Genomic DNA, 22,224 nt, shown 5'->3' with positions numbered 1-22,224 from the left:
ACAGAGTTGGTGCACATTTATGACATCAGCAAAAAGACTAACCTGCCCATCAGAATGTAGCTCTTAAGAATCAGTGGCCATGGTCCGACTCTAATAAACATTGTCATCTAATCTAAAATGAACACAATATTTTCTCTTGGTGTTTCTTATGTATGTGAAAAAGGTCAGGTAAAATGTGGCTGTGCCTGTATGAGGGAAAAAAATAATCCCTTAATCAGTTAAAGGAAAATGTAAAGAAATGGCTAAACAGATGGCACATAAATTAAAACTGTACAGGAGCAACCTACCTTCTGCAGCTGTTTCAGCAAGACAGATATTTCTCTGTCATTCAATCATAACATGCAATTACTGTAGCAAGCCTTCTGTCATATTGCACACATTTTCACACTTGTCAGAGAAAAAGACATAGATTAAACAATATTTTTAACATTGTGTTTAGTTATGAATTTCATAATTACATTTTAATAAAAGCCCTCAGAGCTCTTCCATCGAGACAGATCTAAAAAGAGCAAGATAAAAGGGGAATATTTTCAAGATGACATGAGCATTGTTGGCTATACAGTTCCCATTAGCACAAATGGAAGTTGCTCAGCTTTAAAGCCTTTCCATCGGTTTGAAAACACAAGCAATTAGAGCCCCATCTTGCAGTCACTGCATGTGCAGAACTCCCACTGAAATCAATGAGAATTTGTAGAGAAGACAGAAAGAAAAATTGGGGCCTTAAACATTAACACTTTTTCTTCTTCCTTTTATTGAGTTCCTACTATCATGCATGGAACAACCTCTCAATTATTTCTTATTCCACTGAAAAGTATGTGGAAGTAGAAAAATGTAAAAAAAACCTGGTTTTAAACTTTTTCCAAAGCATTCTATTCTACAGCTAAACGTTCTTCTTTGCATTCATTTTTGTTGTTGTTGTTGTTATTGCTCTTTAGAGTTGTCACCTGTTTGACATACAAATTACAAAGTTGTTTAAATGTGTATGTGCTGCTTTTGTACCTCGCATTAAGTGGTTCACATGAATGATCAAATGTTAGTAATGTAAGTGATTTTTTCAGAACATTTATTGAATATGTAATGTAGTTTCTGATTTAGACCTTTTTGTTTCACTTTCTTAAAATGGAAAAAAAAAAAGAACATTCAACGATAATCAGAGGATACCAATATGCTTTTTGAAATGGAAGGAGGCACCTGTACCAGAAAAGCAGGGAAATAAAGGCTGTATCTATATTTTCCAATTCCAGTTCCATTTGATTAGTTTCTCCATTTTCCCAGCTTCTGCATTCGGGAGTATATTTTTCAGAAAAATCTTTGCCTTGCTAGTTTTCCATTCTGTTTTTCTTCATTTAAATATTTTTAAAGAAACATTTTATTAAGTATTAACATGAAATATGTGGAAACCAGTAAGACTTTAACAAATACCACAACCATTATTTACATGCAGTGAAATAACCTTTGTGATACACCGTATTATATGAAAAAACACCCCTTTGTAAGACATATACAACATACTTGGAGAACTGGGAAATTGAAGAGTCATACTATTGTTATAGGAGCATCCAAGATGACTGGTTGAATGAGAATAGAGAAATTAAGATATTTCTCTTTTTGCAGTTTATTTATTGTGTGTTTGACAGCACTTATTGCATGGATGTGTCAGCTGTATAGTGCCAGATTCTGGTATATTTACTTATGCCAAATAATACCTTGGTTCATGAATAGTCCCACAAACGGTGGGACCATTTGTGAAGTTGGGTACTACACAGTCTGAGTGTGCCAGAATCTAGATCATTTGGTCAACATTTTCAAAAGTACCTCTGGTCGCTTATTTTTTGGGTGCCCAATTTAGGACATATCAGCACTGATTTCTCAGATGTGCTGAGCACCAACTGCACCAAGTGAGAGAGCGTTCCAGGTGCTCACCACCTATTAAAGTCAGCAGTGAGGCACCCAAAATCCAAGGCCATTCTGGAAAATATTGGCCTTGGTCAGTTTCCATAGTTGTTTGTGTGGATCATTCACACAGCAGCTTGGTAAAAAAAAACTGTTTAAATAGGAGCTTGAGCCAAACTTACTGAAGTCAGTAGGAGACTTTCTTTTGATTTCATTGGGCTTTGGATCAGTCCATAAATGAGTAAGAGGAACCATGCAGTTACTGTTCCTCTCAAATAGGCACCCCAGCAATCATGTGGTCACTGCAACTGTATGTGGTGGGTTGTTAGTCTGGCTGGCCAGAAGATAAGGGGTTGTCACCCCTATAAGGGCTCCCCTTTGCTCTTGCTGGCAGAGGAAGGGGAAGGTTTATGTGGATGCCGCAGGGAGGAACAAGAAGTGGCTGGACCAGGTGAAGAGGCACTGACTTCCAGGTGACTAGAGGAGGGGGTCGAGATGGATGAGGTGATATCTTTTATGGGACCAACTTCTGTTGGTGAGAGGGACGAGCTTTTGAGCTACACAGAGAAGAGGGTGGTATTTATACCCCAGGCAGTTCTGAAGAAGCTCACAGTTCTCTCACTGTGATGGGCTCCAACACCCATCCTCCCATCCATAGTGTCACAGGAGGACTGGATTTCTTCATGATCCATTAGGGACATTATGCTAGTTGTCCTTTTCCGAGGGGGAATGGGAAAGAATTTCCCCCGGACTGCCAGATTGACTCTGGTGGGTTTTCTTGCCTTCCCCACAGTGTGCTAGGGACCTGGTTGGCTAGGCAGGAAGGTTTGATGGGAATGTTATGGCAAAGCTCCAGTACAGCTACTCTTTACAAAAGGAATATGGTGATTGGATAAAATGGATTGGAAGGGGATTTAGAGGAAAGCATCCCTTAGGGAAGCTGGGGAAGCGAGATTCGGGGCTTCTAACATTGGTAGACCAGAAAGGCAAACAACCCCTTCTTTGCCCAACCCCCTTATCCTTCATATGAGGTGAAGGCAGTGAAGTCCCAGTAACAGGCTGACTGGGACCAGGTTCCAAAGTGGGAGAGCTGGTGGCAGCCCCCGAAACAGGTGGACGCGATTAAAGAAATAATAATAACCTTCACTGTACAATTTACTACTGGCTATTCCTAGATATTTTAAGTAAATAAAGTTGTGGTCTAATTAAACTACATCCATTGCCTTCCGTCTTTCTTCGAGCCAAGCCATAGGTCAGATCTTTAAAGAGGCATCGAAAGCAGGCTTGCTACAGTAGTAAGGAAAGCTCTTGTGGGGATGGTGAAAACAGACTAGGGGAGGCTGTAGCTGGAGTCCTTTGCGGGAGAAGGAAGGAAAAATCAAGAGTGGGGTGACAGTGGAATACAGCTGGAGAAGCAAGGCAAAGACAGAGCGTGAGGTAGCTATACATTTATGATTAGTATCCAGGAACAATAGGGGGGAAAAAAACCTGGCCTTTTAAAAAAAATTCAGGCCTTTGTTTTCCTGGTCTATATTACAAAATCTGTTTACTGAAACTATACCCCCGTAATTCACAACTTCTGTTGTTTATTCTGTAAAAGGAAGAGAATTTTATCTGTTATCTGTCTTGCGACTTCGAAGCTTTATTCCTGTCTCATAGCTTTCATCATCATGTACTCCTTCAAGGCAATCAGTGCCTCTTTTACCTCCCTCTAAAAGAAACACACATCTCAGTCACTCACCTTTGACCACAGGGACACAGACATTACAGGTCAATGGAGATCAATTGCATATCCTTGCTCTTCTTCACCTGGGACGATCTTAGATGTGTGGACAGGGTTGGAATCCAAACAAGATAGTCATCCACTGTATCAGGATGGTGAGGGCGGTTGGAAGAAGTGAAATAGAACTATGTATCTACTCTTTTTCACTTTATAAATGGTGTCAACTACATTCAGAAATAAGACTTGCATTAATGTTATATACTACTTATATAAATGAGAGCTATAAATATGGCAAATAACATAACTAATACACCAGCAATGTTCAAGATAGAGCGTGTCTGAAACGTTCCAAATTAAAGACATTTAGGCTATGTCTGCAGTTATGGAGGCATGTAAAGTACAGGCAAAATATGTGTAGCTACATGCTGCAGTGAAGGGCAAGCTGTGTCCATACGTGTCACTGCGGTGTGTAGCTACATGTGGCAGTGAAAGGCTCTGGCAGGGGAAGGCAGTGTGGAAAGTCTCTGGCAGTGGGGGAGGCAGCAAAATACTCTTGCTAAAAATAGCAGTGTAGACATGGGAGACACTGCTTTTGGGAGTGCAGAGAGCCATGTGAGGTATATATCCTGGGGGTTTAGGGGTGTATGTGTTAGGTATGGATTTACATGCATAACTGCTATTAATATAAACAAACATCATGTAGCTAAATCTCCTATTTCAGATATTAATATATTATTGTGGGTTAGTGCTGTTGTGTTTTTATCGTATCATTGTAAAAGTAGCAGAGAAAAATAAAGCCAATATTGACTCGTAGATGGTGCAAGAAATTGCTTTGGGTTGGGACTTGGTGTGCCAAATTTCAACTTATCGAGAGTATTAACAGTCTAGTGTAAACCATGTAAAGTGGGTAGAAATGCAAACAGTGCTGTGGGACAGATTGTGGCTGGCTCCTATGCAGTTGCACATGGGAAAGGGTGAGTGCAAGGTACCATCCCTGTCTTGTGTATCCTGCACAGGTGCTGGCCACAACGGCAGTGCTTGTGTTCTTCTAAACACATGCAATAATCTAGCATCCCCTGAGCTGAAGGCCTTCCCAGTGCAAGTGAGGCAATGGCTCCACTTCCCCTGTACTGATCAGCAGTTCTGGTGTCACAGCAGCTCGCTCCTTTAAGGGCTCCCTGCACCTGAGAACAATAGGAGGAGGTATTGTGCCTTCCTAAAATTCAGTGTCTTCTGTTGCTCTGCTGGGGGCATGTAGGTCTGCACCATCTCCAGGGTAACACTGTGACTTACAAAACACTACAGAAGCCTGCATGTGTACAAGTCTTAGTATGTGCCTTTGTGTAAAAAACAGAGCATTTAGAGGCCTGAATTTAGCTGATGTCTTCTGTGCTTTGCAAGCTACAGAACACCATAAAATCTGACTCTGCAAATGACAGGCTTACTCAAAAGAAAGTTCTGCTCACTGCAGGAAGAGAAATGGAAAGCAAACCCCCTCAAATCTAGGGGATCTCTTTGTTCCACTGGGTTGTGGTTTTATAGGAGAAGGGCTGTGTATCCCCTTGCTTGGGTTTGTGGACCAGAGAAAGATGCTACTGGCTGCACTTCAGAGCTCAGACAGGGAAAACAAACAACAGGATAGACAGCCCAGTGTTAAAATGCTTCCTCATTCAGTTTTGACGTAGCCTTTGCCATCATTCCCATGAGTCTGGCGGCCATGTGTAGTGATCTAATTAAGCTGGAGAGCTCTAGGCTTGGGGGAGACTTTTCACTGGATAGGTAGGAAGGATGTTCTTGTGGTTAAAGGTATTGGACTGGGACTCAGGAGAAGTGAATTCAGTTCCTTGATTTAGCCATAGTTTCCTCTGCTGATCTTCGGCAAGCTTCTTTGTGCTTCATTTCCCCATCTGTAAAATAATAGCACTTCCCTACCTCACAGAGTGTTGGGAGGATAAATAAATCGATGTTTACAGTCGACATAATTTAAAATCAATACATTCAAAAATATTGTGAGATTCTTCAAATAAATTATTTGATTAATATTATTTGACAAGTTCCATTCCTTAACAAATAGCTTTACCAACTACCCATAGTGTGCTAAATACTCTTGGAATATTTTACCATATTGTATAGTTGATTGCAACAGGCCATCTTTATTGATCGCAATATTCTATTCACAATCATTGTAGTGCTAAAATAGACTTCTGTTACAAATAACTATTTATTTTGGTATCAGTTTCTCTGATTTTTTTTCCCTTCACATTCTTACCATTGATCTTGAATGGTCTTGGTGCAGAGTATAATAATTCCAACAGAAATAAAACAAAATAAACTCTCTGGATCCCTTTGCTGCTTTTAGTGGCAACTACTCACTGAAGAAAAAAAATCCCCAGTTAAGCCTGATTGAATAGCAAAACATTTAAGATGTCCTTCTGGTCCTCTTAACCTCTAGGGGTGACTTCTTTCAGCAGCTGAGCTTTATGGAAGGCAAAGAACTCTGTGATACCGAGACCTGTAAATATTTGTCTGAGAGTCATATTTCTATTTATCTTTGACTATGTCCAGCAAAGAAAACCTGTGAAGATTATCTTAAAAGGTGAAGCAAATTTGTGTCAGAGTTGTATAATTTTAGCTATGTAGCTTTAGGGTAGCTCGGTGGGCTTAACACAAACCTATTGTAGTCAATAGGCATGTTTCTATCGAGTTCAATAGGCTGTGGCTCAGGCCCCTATCTACTGTCAGTAATCAACTGCCACCAAATCATCAGGCTGGTTATTTATGTATTTATTAATCACCACTGCTTATTTTTTTACCTTTTGGGTCAATCATCCTTGTGCTGTTCAGTGTTAGCTTTCTTTTTGTCTTGTCCGGTAACTGAAGATACAATGGAGAATCTTGATGCAAAATATAGTAAGATGACCCAGGTGATGAAGTGTTTACCTGAAATGCTCACCCGTGGTCCCATGGAAGTCACTGGAATTTGTTCCTGGACATGAGGATAAAATCTGGCTCTAGACCACTGTGTGACTCAGGGAGACAACATGGACCGATTTGTGGTGGATCCAGCCTACTTAAATACACAATCTTATTTCCAGTGAAATTATTCTTCTTATATTCTTTAATGACAGATTAATAAACTTGCTAACCTGGGCTATACTGATTATTAGGGCATAATCAAGTTTGAATTTTAAACAGTCTCATATTAATTCTTCCCTTTAATTTTTCCTTTCACTTTCGGTGTATCAAATTGCATCACAGGATTTTGTTAATACATTTTCTCTGAATAATGTGTGAATGTAAGCTTTGTTATTCATTAAATTACAATTTATAATTATAACAAATATAGAAATCATGACAGGCGACAAAAGTTTGGAAATAACTTGGGTTTGTATTTAACATATTTAGTTCCAAACAGGGTTGGAAGAATTTTCTCAAAAAGAATCAGGATGACATTTAATTGGAGAGAGGATGAGATTGGGGAGCGGATTGAATTTGCAATTGTAATGATTCTAGAACAAACATTGCAAAGTGAGCTCTTGAGGTGCATGATGGTATTGAAAAGATGTAATGTAACATACTTACTGTATGCTGGTTTTGAAGAGCTTTTTTTTTTTTAACACAGAGTTGGCACATAAATCCTATAATTTACAGCTTTGTGTCATGTGGCCTTGGTGAGTCATATGGTATATAGAGTAACATTTTTAAAAGCACCTAAATGACTTAGGACCCTGAACCCAGCACCTAAGTCCAATTGACTTTCAATGAAATGTAGGGACCTAAGAGCCTAAGGCAGTAAGGCTCTGTCTACACTGCCCCAGAGTTTGGACTACGGGGGCTGAATAGCAGTGTGCAGCAAAGTGCTGTGCTGTAACTACCCCTTCTGGATGCCATGGGCGCAAACTAAAAGGTTCCTACTCCGCATGAATGTAGACCAGTTTGAGGACAGCCCTAAGTTGTTTGAAAATGGGACTTAGATTTTCCGAGTCACTTAGGAATGTTTACCATTAGGCTTCCAAATCATTTAGATTATTTTCAAAAGCGTACTCACGATATATACTGTTTCTCTCCCACCTGAGCTATGGACAAGTACATTTTATAGTGTTTTTAGGAATTAGCAGTTTATCTTACTCCAGGTTTCTTGTCAGTATCCATGAACATTATGACACCAGTTTATGAATATATTATTTTCTTTATGTGATGAGGATAGAATGTCTGACTGCTGGTGAGCTCTGGGACAAAGGATTTCAAATTTTTCATTTCATGGACCACAATTAAATATCAAAATTGCATAGTGGATCACCACCCTTCCTGAGTACAGTCATGGGAATCCTGTTCCCTCCCAGTTCCAATCTCATAACATCCCAATGACAAGTACAGCACTTGCTTACATGGAAAAGTAACACTTGGAATGTGTGAAATGTAAGAATGAAACAACACGCGACCCTTTACTGTGAGCTAGATTGCAAACTGACAGTCTGGCCTATCCTGCTAACTAACTCCATGGTAGGCAGCGGGGTGGGTGGGTGTACAAGGGGGAGTATTTTGCTCTGCAGAAGGGATAAAAAAATTTACACCCTCTGCAGAACAAATGGGGGAAGTGCAGGGGGAAAATTATGGATCTCTGAGTCATAATTTGTTTTCTGGTGTGCTCTGGAAGTGGCAGAGCTATACACTGTCCCTTACTCAAGGTACATTGTAAAATTACAATCAAGCCCATTAGAAAAAATGCACATTCTTTGATACATATCAACAAAAATGTGACAATGCCTCTTATACAGAATATGTAACACAGGATTCTGCAAACAGGAACCCTTCTCCTGCTGGTCACAGACTTGCCTTCCTGCCCATCAAAGTGCCACATAGCAGCTTACCCGAGCCCAAGAAAATGACTAGCCCAGATGACTTTAAACAGCGTAGGACAGACTAGAATCCTAAGTGTTAAGAAAGTGATTGCATTTTATATGCTCTTTGTCAGAGTGGGATGAGCCTGAGGATTTGCAATGGCATGTGGAATCTCACTGGTTTGAGTTTGACCAAGGAATGTAGTGACGCATAGTCATTGCTAAGTGACTGTTGTATAGTGGCCTATGAAAATAAATTGTTGATTTTAGTACAATAAGCTCCTAGTGGACATATATAGTGTATTTGTGTTTTCATAAAGGCAACAAGTTATATCCTTCCAGGGATCAAATACTCCAAAGTCTCCTCAAGCTGAAGGTGAAATGTTTAGTCCCACAGAAAAGCCTGGTCTATACTTAAAAGCTATATTGATATAGCTGTGTCAGTTCCATTAGAGGTGTGATTTTTTGCGTTTTTTTTTTATCTATCTCGGTACCTGCCATCATGTAGAGACAGTTGTACTGGTGTAACTGGCTTACTCTGGTGTAGTTTATTCCAACCAGCATGAGTTATATTGGTATAAATTGCAACCATGCTAGGAGGGTTGGGCTGGTTTCACTATACTGGTATACCTATACTAATAAAACCCTCCAAGTGTAGTTAAGGGCTAAGTTTGATTGAGCAATTTTACTGCTACTCCACCATGTCTCCCCATTTTTGCTTAATCAAAATATTTTTTGTTTACACATGCAAGTCCATATTGCTTATTTCTATTATTGGACATTTCCTCCTCTTAGTGGCCCTGATTCAGGAAAGCATTTCTATTCAGGAAGGGCACTTAAACATGTGTTTCAGTGCTTTCCTTAATCTAAGACCATGTACATACTTCTGCTGGTCACCACTGAAAATTCATTTTGCACAGAGTGTTACCAGAGGCACCAAAGTTATTCCCATGTGCATAGAAAAAGAAATGACTGTAGTATCATGGGGCTTGTCCATGCAACGCTGCAATGCACATTGGGGATATATGAATTCTAATGTACACCAATGTGTTGCTCACTAACTGGCCCACGTAGACCCTGCTGGCATGCACTGTAAGTTCCTTAGTGCACAGTAGGGAACTGTTAAGGCACACCCTACTGTGCATTGCCGTTCCATATAGACAAGCCTTGAATAGCTCAGTGCAATAATTGTGAGCAGATGCTAACTGTAAATCCCATAACAAAACACCATGACATTTGGTCCTAATTAATCACTAGCTGCAGTCTTAGCAGAGAAACTATAGACAAAATGATGGTCAAGACTGGTCTTTCATGCTCATCTACTAAAGATATTCAACTAATTTCATCCCTATTGTAAACTGTTGAATTCATTCCACTGATTCCAGTGGGCCTGTTCTCTCTACCTGAGAGTGCAAGCGTACTGGCAAAGCATTAAGAGGAAGTTTGCATTGCCTTTGTTTATGCTGTACCTCTTCTGGGAACAGAGTTATCCAATTTTCAGTGTTTTCAATCTAGCATCTTTCACCAGCTCCAAAATAAATAAAGCAGACGATCTGTCTTAGAAACAGAGCTGTTAAATGTTAGTTGATGACTTGCATTTATAGCATTTTAAATTAAGATGAGAAACATTTAATTATGATGATAGGAATTAAATTTTCCTTCTTTGAAATTGCATTTTTACTGAAATCAAAGATATCATTATGCCCAGAAAAGGGTTAGAACTGTGGGAGTTCTGGAAATAAAGACTTTTGTCCATAATCCAAATATTGTACTGCATAGACACCCACAGTGTGAGTTCCCCATTACTGCACTGCCAATAATTTCAACCTGGCATCAAGGCTAAATTGCCTCCATAGGAGCAAGGGGAAATTTAGTTGAAATGTTATCTCAGACATGGGTCTCTCCTAAGTGGTGAATAAAAGCTGTGTAATAGTTTACAAAATTATATCTGCTGGTTTTATGCTATGATCATTTCTTTATGAGGGAGTGAGCTGAGACCACAAAGTTCATCTATGTAATGGCCAGAGAGAACACTAAGACTGGTATTCAGAAATAACTAGCTAAAATTTTGTACAGCCTGTAGCTCCATTCACAGATGTTTGCAGATGCATGATAGAAACAGAAAGCAAGATAATGGTTGTGTTGTGGCTACAAAGTCATTAACAAAAAAAAAAAAAAAAACTATCCAGAGGCTGCTAAACAATGTAAGAGCGGAAGTGTATTTTGTGAATGGAAATGAAAGACTGTGATGATGGCTATAACAACACCTTAAAGAAATGAAATTTTCTAATCTGTCTCTCACGGTATAGCTGTAAAGAAAATCCAGTCACCTAGCCTTTGCAAGATTCCCCCCATGCACAGTCAGCTCTAGTGCCTTTAATGAACACAGATGCAATATTAGATTTTGGACATGGGGAGTGAGGCAATCCCTGAGATCTCTGGATATCCTTCACACTGCATGTAAACACCCAGCTGACTTGGGCTCGCAGGTTTGGACTAAGGGGCTGTTTAGTTGTGGTGTAGACATTCCGGCTCAGGATACAGCCTGAGCCAGTGGTGGGCAACCTGCGGGCCACATGCGGCCCATCAGGGTAATCCGCTGGTGGGCCGCGAGACTGTTTGTTTACACTGACCATCCACTGGCACGGCCACCCACAGCTCCCAGTGGCCGCGGGGAAGTGGTGTGGGACGCAGGGAGCTGTGGGTGGCCGTATCTGAGGACCGTCAATGTAACAAACTGTCTTGTGGCCCGCCAGTGGATTACCCTGATGGGCTGCATGCGGGCCGCAGGTTGCCCACCACTGACATGAGCTCTGGGACCTTCCCTACTCGCAGGGTCCTCAAGCCTGTGCTTCAGCCCCAGTCCAAATGTCTACACCACAGTTAAACAGCCCCGTACACCAAGCCCTGCAAGCCTGAGTCAGGTGGCATGGGCCAGCTGTGGGTTTTTAATTGCAGTGTAGACATACACTTTGTGGCCCAGTCCAATTAGTACCTAAACAATCAGTAACAAGACCTTAAATTAGATCCATCTTGCTTGGCCTTAGTTTCAGCCACCTATTCTTCATGCAGGTGCTAAATCTGCTCAGGCATGGGGGAAGCTGAAGGATGGTGTTGTCTGTGTTTGCTGTAAAGAAGTTGCAGAGCTGACTGTGCTGTGCTGGTAAGGACTCCATGTCTGTTGCACCCCAGACTCCTACCTTCTGATATATATGTTAGTTTCACATTATCACTGATGATTTTCCTTACATATGTCTTGTGCAGTGTTGGACTAGGAGGCCTGGAGCAAAGAGGACCTGGTAGCAGCTTGTGGAAGCCTCCACTAGGTATTTGAGGGGGTGGATTAGGCCCAGAGTCCCCCTGCTGGAGGCCTCAGGGTCCTGCCACACTCCTTCCAGGAAAGGAGCAGTGGAGAGGTCTTCCAGAGGAAGCAGCCAATCAGAGAGGATGCAGGGAGCAGCCAATCAGGGCCCAGGAGGGCCCTATAAAAAGGAGCTGCAGAGCCCGAAATAGGAATTTCCTTACTGGAGCTAGAGGAGTGTAGATGGTGCTGTTGGCTGGCCAAAGGGAACTGCAGCACAATGACAGCTCAGTGCTAGTAGAGACTGGGGGAGCAAGGAATAGCTCCTGGCTGGCTGGGCCTCAACTTAGAAGGGCCCTGAGTTAAGGATAAGCTATTGGTGAAGGCTGGGGAAGGCTGGGCTCCAGGGAAGTGGTCCAGGGAACTGAAGATAGTTTTGGTAAATGGACACAGTGGTGAGTGACTGCTTTTCTTAGCGTTCCTGGACTGGGACCTGCAGTAGTGGGTCGGCCTCTGTCCCCCTGCATAGCCTACTGGCGAAGGGCATACAACTGGACAGCAGTAAACCCCCAAGAAGGGGACTGAACAGACTAAGAGGGTGAAACCACTGCCTCCAGGGAGGAAGCCCTGGGATTATGGCCCGATGCCAGGGACAGGACTGGTCTAAAGATGGCAGACACAACCAACCAGAAGAGGGTGCTTGTGAGAGGTGGGTGTTACAGGATGTTTCAGTCTTTTTTCTTAGTTTATTCAGGAATATAGGACAAGGCAGGAGAGGAGACCTGTAACTTCTGCTGCTGACTCCCATTGTCCCACAGTCTCCAAGCACTGCTCCATAGGGGAGATTTGAAAGAGGAAACAATCATCTGGAACTATTACATCTTTCATTTTGAAACTGAAAAAAAAATAACTGGATTTTAGCGTCCCCTGTTAGAATATGTTACAGCCGTTCCCTCCTTTTTTCATTACTACAAGGTATGCGGCCACTTTAGCCTGAGCTCTATAATTAGAAGCATTATTTCTGTTCTATTTCTCATTTCCTTAATAGACTGATTCATTGTAATTGATGGGGTACAAACTACAAAGCTAAGTATTTTTCAAGCTGTAAATTGCAATGGTTGTGAGTAGGAATTATTGACTATAATTCTATTCCACTATATTTAAGTGTGTGTGCGTGTATATGTATATATATATATATATATATATATATATATATATATATATATATATATATATGAAAGAGAAACATATATATATATGAAAGAGAAACATAATCTTTCCATTAGACATCTCCTTTCTTAATCATTATGTCCTAATTAATTCCCTGGTTAAATATAAAGCAAGCATTAGCTCTGAAATAATGTCTTCCTGTATGACTAAATAAAGAACGGTTCCTTTCCCTTCTCTGTTGACTCATGTTGGCTAGGGATCTGGAGCAAGCATGAGAGCAGGTATCTGAGACTTTGGGACAGATTCTGTGTTTCTCCTGTACTATGATAAATGTAAGACCAGAGGTGGGAAGCAAAGATGGCATCACATAATAAATGTAACAAGAGAAGGCAAGAGCATGAGACCATTTCTGTAGTAAGGTTTTGGTTTCTTCTGCTGGAGGCAAAATCCAGGCTGACTCACAGAGGTGCAGGTCTCCAGACATACAGTTGGGAGAAAAGTAAAATGTAGTCATGCATTTGTAACCCACACTTGGCATGGTGTATGTTGTGTCTCCCTCTAGTTGCTGAATAAGAGCCTATTACTACTGGCTCATGAAGTTATTTCTTTAGCTCAAGTGGGACTGGTCTGTGCTGCTGTAATGGAGGTCCTGGGTTCAAACTCTGATGATGATCCAAGATTGTTACACAATCATAACAGGGAGGCAAGAAAAATATACTCAATTTCAATATAAGAGAAGCTTAGATCCATTAGCTGTCTTAGTGCAGATCACAGAATAGCTTGGCAGTAATATATAGGAGAAATTTAAGCTTTGTCTCGTATATTAATTTACTATTTCTGAAAGAGAATGCAATTCAGTTCCTAGACCTTAGTTGACTGGATTTGATATTCTTACAGATTACTGCCAAATTACTGCATTATCAAGTCAATTGATTGATAAGTATGGGTTACAGGCCAGTGGCTCTCCATAAATGTGGATCCTGTGATCCCAAACCTAACCTGCCCCAGACCCAATCATTATGGTTTTATCTGGTTTCGATCTAACACAGAAACCACCCTCTGCAGCATGCAAAGACCACCTACTGGAGGAGATAATGCAGCACTTTCATAGCTTTTAGGCCCATGCCCCTTTTGATCCCAGCCATGCTGGGATGTAGGTCATTGCATCAGGCCTTTCACACCTGAGTGAATTTTACTTTCAAATTATATTAACATGTTGTGGGGAAATTTTCTTTATTTTTCTCTTCTGGCCTAAGTATGTATAATTATTTGAATGCTTTGAAATAGAACTTACATTTGGGCCATATGTAATGAATGTATGGTTACCTGCTCCTGCGTTCACCAGAGTGTAATTTCTGACAAACGGCTTTTATTTGTATTAGTGTATTAGGAAACATTACAATTTTTTGTTAATTTTGGTAGCATAGCACATCTGCGTATGTTTGCTGCAGGAGTGATGATGGGTTTTTTTTTCTAGAAAACAAAAACATTGAATAGTACAGCTCCTCTTAATGGCCATCTATAACTTTTTTAAAGATATGGTTCTGCAGAGTTGTTAACATTAAAACATTTGGCAACATAGAGTCTTTATGACAGATATTTGTAAGAATATTGTTTAAAAAGTAATCATTATCTGTCCAAAGATGCTTATCAAATTAGTAATCCTATTCCTGTTTTTTTTTAATTTCCTGTAGTCAGAGTTTTTCTATAGTTTATATGTATGTATGTGTATGTATATATCTATTATACATATTAAACATACATGCTTAGGAGCAGATTCTCAGCTGGTGTAAACTGGCATGCCTCCATTGAAGTCAATGGAGCTTATGCCCATAGTAGCAGCTTAGGTTGAAACTTAGCATGGTTAACTTGGGAATTTCAGATTTTCTCCTTTTTAAAAGTCAGAAATTTTTTTTTACAGTAGCAGTTTTCTCCTTAGCTATGATGATATCCTTGAGAATTGTGTTTTTGAAAGTATGAAGTATAACGGATCAAAATCTATAGTGTCTGATGCACGTAAGCAGTTCACTATAACTCAGTGCTTGATGTTATCAGAGACTTGATACTATGGAAGGATCAGGACAAATATCATATTTGAACATTGCATTTTCCATCTATTCTGTTCATTTACAGTTCGTTATGTTTTAATAATTTGAATCTGATCCATGTTTAATACTAGTATCAGTTTGGTATGTTTAAGTGAAAACATTGGGGCCGATATTAAGAATGCACAATAACCATGGGAACTCTGTGCAGTAGACGTTAATTAAGTCTGAATTTGCACTTCTGCCGGGACTAAATACAGACTAAGGGCCTGAGTTTTCTCTCACTTGCACTTGTTTTTCTCCACTGTAACTCCATTCCACTGCTGATCCATGCATTTACCACCTTGACACTTCCCTGTATAAGATCCAGTTTTTAGTTCCTTATAACTTTGACAGACATTGACCATTTGGGCTGAAATTTTCTATATCGAGTGCTGCCTCAAGCTAAATATTTTTGGAAAATTGCAGCCAAAATGGATTAGCCAATACTGAGAATGAGGCTAAGGAAAAAATATTAGATTGTCCATGTTAAAAATTCTATTGACCTTTTCTTTGGAGAAGGGACTTGAAATTTGGACGAGAGGTGGCCTTTGGGTCAGGGATGTGCCTTTTGCTTTCTTTGTGAAAATCCACCTACATGTGGCCAAGTTGTAAGCCTTTAAAAAAATCACAGTTCGCACAAGCTCAGAAACATCTTTGATTTTTAGCACCTGAAATCTCGGAAGATTCTGTCCCCACTGAGCAAGCTTCGTGCTGACCAGACTGCAGCCTCTCACAGCCTCTTGTGCTGACCAGACTACATGCACCATTTCCACACAGGCAACTGAGCATGCTCCATCCCCTCAGAACTCCTCCTACGTAAGTGCATGGTCTCCACAGAGCAACTGTGCATGTACCAGCCCAGGGCTAAGGGTGAAGCTGGACTTTCCTGGTATGGCTGCCACCTGCTGCTCTATGCCAGGCACCAGAACAGAGAGCAGGGAGGCTGTCTCTCCTGTGCTCTCAACGACTCCTCTTCTCGCAGGCAATGTGGAGCAACAAGCTATATGGTGGGCGGGGTTTGAGGGAAAGGAGTAGAGTGGGACAAGGAGTCTGGTGAAACTGGGACATGGGTGGAGGAGAAATTGGAAGTGGCTGAACAAGGAGCCTGGAACTTAGAAGGAAAATGTATGGTGGAGAATGAGGGCAGGTGGGGTGTGGGATTGGCTGGGTTTGAATAATATGCAGTAAATAAGGCATGGGGGCCATACACTGAACAATAAGAATAAAACAAAATATTGAATAGCTGCTCATTTAAGTGAGCCTTGTCCATCCTGTGCACTTAAGGAGCCAGGGGTCCTGTGCAGAAAAAGTATGTGATCATGTAATAAAAAACTGTATCATAATGCATGTGCACAAGGGACCTAAATTAAGGTACCCTTAACTCTGGAATTTCCTAACCTTTGAATGCTACACTTTGCAACTTTAATAATGTTCTTTTAACATAGTTTTTGTGGGTGTGTGAAATGATATAGTACACACATCCAGTATGTATATAAAAGCATAAACCTGTGTAAAGGTGTATGCAGTTTTTGTTTACCATACTGGAAAAATAACTGGTTTAACTATATAATGGTATATGCACACTTACTGTTAGGAGTTTTATTTTAATTTAATATTTTGCATCCCCATTGTGTTTTTAAAGTTGGACTTTATGGCTTATCTCCCCACACCCTGATGTTACAGTGAAAGCACTGACTATTTCCTTGTTCTATAGTGCAGGCTTAGGCTCCAGTTTTCATTTGCAAGACATAATTATTCAATGGACTGACCTGTTCAATCAGAAAAAGTTACTGTGCATCCACAAACTGCCTGACAAGTTGCTACACTGAAACTAAACTCTTGATACTGTTTTCTTATATTTAATTATCACTTTACTGTACAAAATCAGAGTGAAGAGGGTGTAAATAGCCTCAGTTATAGCTAGACTAAGAAGAAAATGTGTTCCTTGAATAGCTGAGCATTTAGTACTTTGAATATTTGTTCCCTTTTTGTGTATATCTTACTTGATAGGCTAATTCTGTAGTTAACAACATTAAGACAGCAAAATACATTTTAAGGCACTGATATGGGCTAGGTACTTTGCTTCCATCACCAAGTTTGAAAATGTTTGTCTATATATTGCCCTGCTTCGATGTTGAATAATGACCAAGTCACTGGATGTTAAAGGGCTGTCCCAGGGTTTGAATATCCCTCCTGAGCAGCTAGGGCTCTGGCAGGCGAGTTGGGACTGCTTCACCTCTCACCCAGCGTGAATATAAATTTTGCTGGGGTGATTGGGCTGACAGGTATCTCACTCTGCAGGTAGTCCTGTTGATTTATATGTATTTTTTGCTCTATCATTGTTATGTCCCTTCATCTCCTCTTACTCAGCTGCTGTTGTGGGTAGGTTTTTTTCTCTTCATATGTAATGAAACATCACATACATATCACAGTGCAATTGATGAGGCAGGGAGCAGGGTAGAATTTTTTCATTGATAGGGCTGTCAAGCAATTAAAAAAAATAATTGCGATTAATCGCACTGTAAAAAAATAATAGAATACCATTTATTTAAATGTTTTTGGATGTTTTCTACATTTTCAAATAGATTGATTTCAGTTACAACACAGAATACAAAGTGTACAGTGCTCACTTGATATTTATTTTTTATTACAAATATTTGCATTGTAAAAAACAAAAGAAATAATTTATCAATTCACCTACTACAAGTACTGTAGTGCAATCTCTTTATTATGAAAGTTGAACTTACAAAAGTAGAATTATGTACAAAAAACCCCTGCATTCAGAAATAAAACAGTGTATAACTTTAGAGCCTGCAAGTCCACTCAGTCTTACTTCAGCCAATCTCTCAAACAAACAAGTTTGGTTACAATTTTCAGGAGACAATGCTGCCTGCTTCTTGTTTACAATGTCTCCTGAAAGTGAGAACAGACATTCACATGGCACTGTTGTAGATGGCGTTGTAAGACATTTACGTGCCAGAATTGCTAAAGATTCATATGTCCCTTCATGCTTCAGCCACCACCCCAGAAGACATGCCTCTATGCTGATGACAGGTTCTGCTCAATAACGATCCATGATCTGAGTGTTGCTCTTTTAAGACATCTGAAAGTATGCTCCACACCTCGTCCCTCTCAGATTTTGGAAGGCACTTCAGATTCTTAAACCTTGGGTCAAGTGCTGCAGCTATTTTTAGAAATCTCATATTGTCAAATCTGCTGTGAACGTGTTCTTAAAACAAACATGTGCTGGGTCATCGTTCGAGACTGCTGTAACATGAAATATAGGGCAGAATGCAGGTAAAACAGAACAGGAGACATACAATTCTCCTCCAGTGAGTTCAGTCACAAATTTAATTAATGTATTATTTTTTTAATGAGCATCATCAGCATGGAAGCATGTCCTCTGGAATGGTGGCCGAAGCATGAAGGGGCACATGAATATTTAGCATATCTGGCATGTAAATACCTTGCAACACTGGCTACAAAAGTGCCATGCGAACGCCTGTTCTCACTTTCAGGTGACTTTGTAAATAAGAGGCAGGCAGCATTATCTCCCATAAACGTAAACAAATTTATTTGTCTAAGTGATTTGCTGAACAAGAAGTAGGACGGAGTGGACTTTTAGGCTCTAAAGTTTTACATTGTTTTGTTTTTGAGTGCAGTTATATAACAAAAGTAATCCACATTTGTAAGTTACACTTTCATGATAAAGAGATTGCACTACAATACTTGTATGAGGTGACTTGAAAAATACTATTTCTTTTGTTTATCATTTTTGTATTGCAAATAGTTGTAGTCAAAAATAATAACATAAAGTGAGCACTGTGCACTTCGTATTTTGTGCTGTAATAGAAATCAATATACTTGAAAATGTAGAAAAACATCCAAAAATATTTAATAAATTACAATTGGTATTCTATTGTATAACAGTGCGATTAATCGCGATTCATTTTTTAAATCACGATTAATTTTTTGAGTTAATCGCATGAGTTAACTGAGATTAATCGACAGCCCTATTTATTTATTTATTTATTTTGTGGCCTGAAAGCAAATGCTTGAAAAATTGTATCTTTGTTAGGGCCTTGATGTTTATAATATAAAACCCCTAAATTCCCTGGCCTGCACACACAATTCTCTAGCATCTGGGGGCCTAGTGTTCTCAGGCCTCTGCTTTATTTGGAAAGTTGTCCCTAGGAAAAAAATCTTAAATGTTAGCAACAATGGATGTGTATTGAGTATGGCAGACAAGCCCAGCATGATTTCAAAATGCTGGAAAAGTTCCCAGCTATTCTGAAGATAACATACTGTAATAAAAGAAAATGGGGTGTCTGAGGTCTATCAGTGACAGCTGCCCGCTTCCTGTAATAATGAAACAGTCATGATTTATTAAATATTTTAACTCTTGAGTTTTCAGAGAATGGTGATATTTAGCTCTAAACAGTGCCAGGTTTTTTTCCTGTAGTACTTGTGTTTCTGCCACCCCCAAAACTTACCAGGGAGCCCTCTAGTTGTTAATTACAGGCGGCGGTTTTAGAAGTGAACAACAATCCTAGGATTTAATTTTCAATGACTGGTAAAATATTGCTAACACTCCTTTTTACCTTGAATTTCTCTGCTGACTGTGTAACTTTTATAATGACTGTTTGCAGCCTAAAAATATATGATTTTTCTGTTATGACTTGTACCAGCAACCTACAAGCAGAGGATTAAAATTACTAACCAGGGGCAGCTGCAGGGAAAGAGAGTGTGTTTTGTCTTTACTCTCAGTTTACTGTCCTTTGACACTACTTAAGAGCTCCATCTTTTGTATTTCCTTCTAGCTAGTAGGTCTGTGCTATTTTTCATTTCCTCCAGCTTCTGGCTTCTCTCCTCACCCTTCACTCTGCAAAAAATCCTCAGAGTTCCTTACCGTTTGGTTGCAATCTATTGTTCTACCCTTCCCTTGGTCTCCTGCAGCTACAAGGTGTGCTCATGGGGTATGAATTTCTCTGCTAACCTAGCTATTCCTCTCTTTTTTGGATTCTTTTTTCCTGTGAATAGCTCTACTTCTCCACTGCTGCTTGTAGTTTTCCCAATCAGTGGAAGCAGAATTAAATTAACATTTATTGGCAATTGGTGCTCATTTCTCAATTGCAAGCTTGCGACTAACTGGAGTCTTGGAGTATGTCCAGTGGTGAGCTGGAGCCGGTTCGCGCGAACCGGTTGTTAAATTTTGAAGCCGGTTTAGAACCAGTTGTTAAAGGGGTGGGCAAACATCCGGCCCACGGGACTGTCCTGTCCTGCCTGCCTGAGCTCTCGGCTGGGGAGGCTCCCCTGAGAATCCCTTTTTAATTTTTACTCACCCGGCGGCGCTCTGGGTCTTCGGCAGCACTTCGGCGGCAGGTCCTTCGGTGCCGCCGAAGACCTGGAGTGACTAAAGGAACTGGTTCTTCAGCTTTTGGCAGCTCATCACTGAGTATGTCTACACACATGCCAGCCACCTCGGGCTCGTGGGGCTCCGACTGTGAGGCTGTTTCATTGTTGGGTACACCTCCAGGCTCAGGCTGGAGCCCCCGGGACCATCCCTCCCCTTCAGGGTCTTAGAGCTCAGGCTCCAGAGTGAGCCAAGATGTCTACACAGCAATGAAATAGCCCCGCAGCCTGAACCCTGCAGGCCTGAGTCGGCTGGCACAGGCCTGCCATGGGTTTTTCTTCGCTGTGTAGACATGCCTTTGTGCGACTATGGGCAGCAGGAGAACTGTAGATAGCGCAGCATTAGTTCACATTTGGCACATTCACAACCTCAAGGGCTGGAAACACTGCAGTATTTTCATTCCTTAGGCCTTCATTGGCCAGGGAAAGTTTTCTAACCCAGGGGTTGAATTTTTCAATCCCTACTGTGTGTATTAGAAGAAAACGAATGTCTCGTACCCTACTCCTGTCCTAGGTATCTATGCGTCTATCAGTGGTGAGAAACAGGCATTTTAAAAACAGTACTGGTTTTAATAAGTTCAAAACCAAAAATCCCACTTATTTTCTTGTTTGTTTTTACAGGCATTCCCCTGTATTTCAACAGGAATTTATGGTAAGTAAGACCTCTTATTAGGTACCTTTTAAGCGGGTTTTCTTCATAGCAAATGGTTGCTGTTGTTTAAACAGATGTTTTTGTGCCTTTGTAGATCATTTTGGCTAGTGCATGAATTAGTATTTTATTATTATTATACAAACAGCATCCAATCTGACAATGATTGGGATCTTGTTGTATAAATAAAATAGTCTGTGCCCCAAAGAGCTTATAGTTTAAGGCCCTGATCTTGCAAAAACTTATGCACGTTTTTATCTTTACACCCATATGGCTCCAGTGGTGCAAAGTTAAGCATGAGCAAATGCTTTCAGGATAGGGTTCTATGGAGACAAAAAACTAAGATATGAGGAACTTTGTACATCGTGCAGGGAAAGTGGCCACAGTGATGGGGACGTGTCTTGTTAGTTCCATCATTTTTTGTTGTTTTTATTTTTTTAATTTGTTTGCTCCCCATCTGGTGATTTATGAAGGGCCGAGGGAGAGGGATACTATCAAAAGATGGCAAATATTTATATATATGAATATACATTTTTATTATTTTAAGTCAACCTGTCCATTATTAGTCATCCACTTTCTTGTAGTAATCACGGGACGGATGGCCATTGAAGAGTTATTTGAGGTGGAAAGAGGTGGGTTCAAGGAGGGTGTGCCATACATAAAAAGCAGCATGGAGAAATGAATGGAGACTATTAGGGGTGGAGCGGATTCTTTACTGGTAGATACAAATATGTTTCTAGCGTTAAAATCTAGTAAATTGCTTTTTTTGCATCTAATGTTTTAAAATGCATATAGAATTATAATAGGGAGTGTTGTTATTTTTAATCTCTCTTAAGGTTAATAGAGAGACTAGCACTGCAGCAAATTTAAAAAATCATGGAAGAACTAAGTGCCACCATAATAATCATTACTTAGTTATTGTACAAACGTCAGATATATTAACTTGCAGCAATTTTGCTGAGTTAATATTAGGATTGGCTGATCAGATATTATGCAGGAGAAAAAAGATTAAAAAAAAACATGACAGCTTTATTATTTTTTTAATGTAAGAAAAATGTAAAATCTTTTTATCATGTACCAGTATCAGTATAACATTGGATAGGCTGATTCCAGGCTTATTATTTTGATAGTTGTTAATTTGAATCAGA

At 40.1% G+C, this 22,224-nt stretch overlaps 1 protein-coding gene across 3 annotated transcripts in view; it reads left to right on the top strand.

Moving 5' to 3' along the window:
* Positions 1-22,224, top strand: part of MACROD2 (mono-ADP ribosylhydrolase 2) — a 1,293,068-nt gene that overhangs the window by 885,681 nt on the left and 385,163 nt on the right. For all 3 annotated transcript variants that reach the window (XM_043544021.1, XM_027828001.3, XM_037896105.2), the window contains exon 7: positions 21,049-21,079. In XM_043544021.1, the coding sequence (XP_043399956.1) occupies positions 21,049-21,079 (31 nt within the window). The remainder of the gene's footprint in view (positions 1-21,048; positions 21,080-22,224) is intronic.

Source organism: Chelonia mydas, chromosome 3, assembly GCF_015237465.2.
Source record: "Chelonia mydas isolate rCheMyd1 chromosome 3, rCheMyd1.pri.v2, whole genome shotgun sequence".
NCBI classification, from domain to species: domain Eukaryota; kingdom Metazoa; phylum Chordata; order Testudines; family Cheloniidae; genus Chelonia; species Chelonia mydas.
The sequence above is the reverse complement of the archived record's forward strand: the minus strand, read 5'-3'. Positions and strand labels throughout refer to the sequence as shown.